This window comes from Octopus bimaculoides, chromosome 1 (genome assembly GCF_001194135.2).
Source record: "Octopus bimaculoides isolate UCB-OBI-ISO-001 chromosome 1, ASM119413v2, whole genome shotgun sequence".
In the NCBI taxonomy this organism is placed as follows: Eukaryota; Metazoa; Mollusca; class Cephalopoda; order Octopoda; family Octopodidae; genus Octopus; species Octopus bimaculoides.
In genome coordinates this window covers 156,572,211-156,575,742 of record NC_068981.1, presented here as the reverse complement: position 1 = coordinate 156,575,742, position 3,532 = coordinate 156,572,211, and the positions used below count along the sequence as shown (strand labels likewise).

Genomic DNA, 3,532 nt, shown 5'->3' with positions numbered 1-3,532 from the left:
AATTATATAATTGTTCACAAACTACAATATAAATTTTAAAAAATAAGTATATAACAGCAGGAAGCTTGGAAGAACATAAAGCTATGAAAACAAACTTGTCTTAGCTGTCTACTTTAAGCAATCTTTTAAAATATCCACTAAATACTTTAGGCAAATAATTTATTGATATATAAATATTCTGAACCGCTGTAGTTAAAGAAGCAACAGAAATAATACTAAAGACTATGTTGCATGAAAGACTGACTGTAAAGACTGAAAGACCGTAAAATATTCATTAATTTGGTGATTGTTAAGCTGTGACAAGTGTATTAATTGTAATAAACATAATGCAGGGAGTACATTCCATGATTGCTTAGCAACTGTAAAGAAGAGATAAAAATTATTAATAGTGATCTCATACTGTGATAGCTGCTAAAGCTGAACATGCTTAACAGGCTAAACTAGAAAATAAATCTTAGATAGCAGAAAACATTAACCAATGATTTATAACTTGACTTTCTATATAAAGTTTAAATTACTTCGCTTCAGACTTCATGTAAAAGGTTATATATATTATATATATATATATATATATATATATATATATATATATATATATATATATATATATATATATATCATCATCATCACGTCCTCTTTCCATGCTTGCATATGTCAGACAGAATTTGCTAAGGCAGATTTCCTATGGCTGGATGCCCTTCCTGCCTCCACTCCTCACTTGTTTCCAAGTAAGGCAATATTTCCCCATGACCAGATATACTGGAAATGAGGGACACCACTCACATTATGATGACACTATCATGTGATATCAAGTCAAAGTGATAATAACACACACATACATACATACATACATACATACATACATATCATCATCATTCTTTAATATCTGTCATCCATGCTGGCATGGAAAATGTTTTAGTGTATATATTTTTGTATGTGGTGCAGCTAAGAGGTTTTGTAGTGGAAGAAAAGAGTCATATTTAACTGACCGTAAGTTTTCTGAACCCACGATTTGAAAATGTGTTTTTTTCCGGCTTCCATATCTTCACTCTCCAAACTGTCTCTTATTCTATCTAGCTTTTATTAAGTCACTAGTAATTAGCCTTTATTGACTAGTATGTTATTCACCAGGGAAAGACTTTGCTTTCACAATCATCTGCTATCCTATTTCCCGGTTTGTATGGTCACTGTTTATTAGATGAGCTGTATTGCAAATGGTTAGATCATAGAACCCCGAGAGTCTTGACTGTAGACCTCCAAGAGCCTTGTTCCTCATATCATACCCACAGTTTCCATTCAAGTCAGAGAAGCCTTCATAGTGTTGCCCAATAAGTTCATTAAAATCACCAAATGCAATAAGACACTGCTGCCATTCATTATTCAAGGTTGTCTGCAGGAGGATCACACAAAAGTAGTAGTCTTTCTATTCATCTGCCACCTCTGAGTGTAAAGCATATGTACAGTTAAATGTCACAATTGTGTTGTTCATGACTAGTTTAAACCTGATAAATGTATCACATTCTCTAACTAATCCATTTCTCTGCAAATAATTTACTGAATCCACTTTCTCCATCGTTATTATCTACCCAGAATTTGTACCGTACCTGTGTGTAAGTTCCTTAGCCTCAAGGAGTCTAGCTGAGACTCCCTTCCATCTTGTTTCTTGTACACAGCATATGCCTGCTTACTTGCAATATATTTCATTTCTCTAATTATTTTCATTTAATCAGAAATAAACAGTTTTCATACATTTTCCTTGTTTGTTTTCCCATATAAATCATGACATTTTTTCATTCATTGTTTTTATATATAAGTTATTAGTTATTGCTAAATTATTATATTCTTATTTTGTGGAATTTTCTACGTCTGTACTTACTCTGCTCTATCTTATTTTTTATTTGTCTTTGAAAATGGAAAACAGGCTGTGAAAGATGCTAAGCTTGTTAGTGGGTTTTCCATGAAAATTGAAGTAGAATGCAGAAATCTTGAAGATGCTTTAGAAGCAGCTAATGCTGGTTGTGATGTTATATTATTTGAAAACCCAACAGCAGAGGTTTGAAATAAAGTTTTAATTATATTTCCAAATTCATCAATTTCTTTTATGTTTGATCATTATGTGTATCTTGGTTTTAGAATAGGCACATCATCCTATTCCTGTGCTGTAAGAGGTGACTAAAAGAGTTAGTTGGCTATAGGAAGGCATTGAACCATAAGCCACTGCCTCAGTAAAACCTTTCAAACTATGCCAGCACTGAAAAGCTAACATGAAATATTGCTATTATTGTTATTGTTGTCGTTCCTATTGTTGTTACTGTTGCTATTGTTTTCAATGGTGGTGTTGATGACGCTGCCAACACTGCCAACACTGCCATCACTACCAACAATGATGATTTTTTTTTTTTTATATTTGACATTTTACAGCTATTTCATACAGAAGTACTTATAATGTATTGAATATAAAAGGCCTTAATGTGATCCATAACTTATAGAGTTATATAAACTCTCTCCAATGCCTTTTATATTTCATACTTTACATGAAGATTTAGCTGTTATTTTTAAGTCAAACAATAGCATCCATGTACGCCATGGAAGCCCCTTGCATGTTGTCCAGCATGCCCATTGAAGTTGCCAGCCACAAAGAGAAGGTCCTTGTCATTCGTCAATGAGGTAGTCTGTAAGAGGGTGTCATGAAATCGGTCTTTCTGTTCATCAGGTAGCCCTGGCTGAGGAGCATAATCTGAGATAATGGTTGCTAAACCATGTTGCAGCACTAATCTAATCTTAAGTATTCTATCACAGACTTTGACTACCTCGATTACCTTATCAACCCATTTCTCTGCAAGAAGTATACCCATGCCCTCGACCCCGTCAGTGTTTCCTGCCCCCAAAATCTTATAACTATGTTCTTTGCCTGTAAGGAACCTAGCAGAACTTCCTCTCCATCTTACTTCTTGGATGCAGCACAAATCTACATGTCTCCGTTCAAGTATCTCAACAATCTCACCAGACCTACCTTTCAGTGTGCCAACATTAAGTGTGCCAACCCTGAGGGTATAGGAGGTGTGGACCCGCAAGATCCTAGGATAGGGGACAGCAGTGTCACATACCTGAAAAGGAAGCTCGCATTTGGCAGAACTCGTAAACATACAGTAGCCTTCAACCTGCATACACTACACCATCATTTTATGCACCACATAATCACTACATTACATAGGAGATAAACACTAGGTAGGGATGGGGGAACATTAAGCCTTTGGAGGTGTTCATGGGAGAGACATCCGATAGAGGTCAGAGGATAGAGACTTCCGGTACAAGTGGTGGGGGTGGGAAGGGAGGGCACACCGTGAAATAGCAAAAACTCAGGCTGCCGGTGTGAGAAAATATCAATGATAAATAATAAGATAGAATTGGGCATTTGAATTCTTAACTAGAACTATAACCAACAGTTTTCAGTCAGAGAAACTGTGATAAAATTAGATAAATGAATGACTAAATGACAATAATAAATGAACATGAAAGAGAGGGAGAAAGG

General features: G+C 35.2%; 1 protein-coding gene across 1 annotated transcript in view; it reads left to right on the top strand.

Annotated features, from left to right (window-relative positions):
• LOC106871416 (nicotinate-nucleotide pyrophosphorylase [carboxylating]) overlaps positions 1-3,532 on the top strand; it is a 14,754-nt gene that overhangs the window by 9,033 nt on the left and 2,189 nt on the right. The window contains exon 2 of the mRNA XM_014917845.2: positions 1,922-2,053. Within this exon, the coding sequence (XP_014773331.1) occupies positions 1,922-2,053 (132 nt within the window). The remainder of the gene's footprint in view (positions 1-1,921; positions 2,054-3,532) is intronic.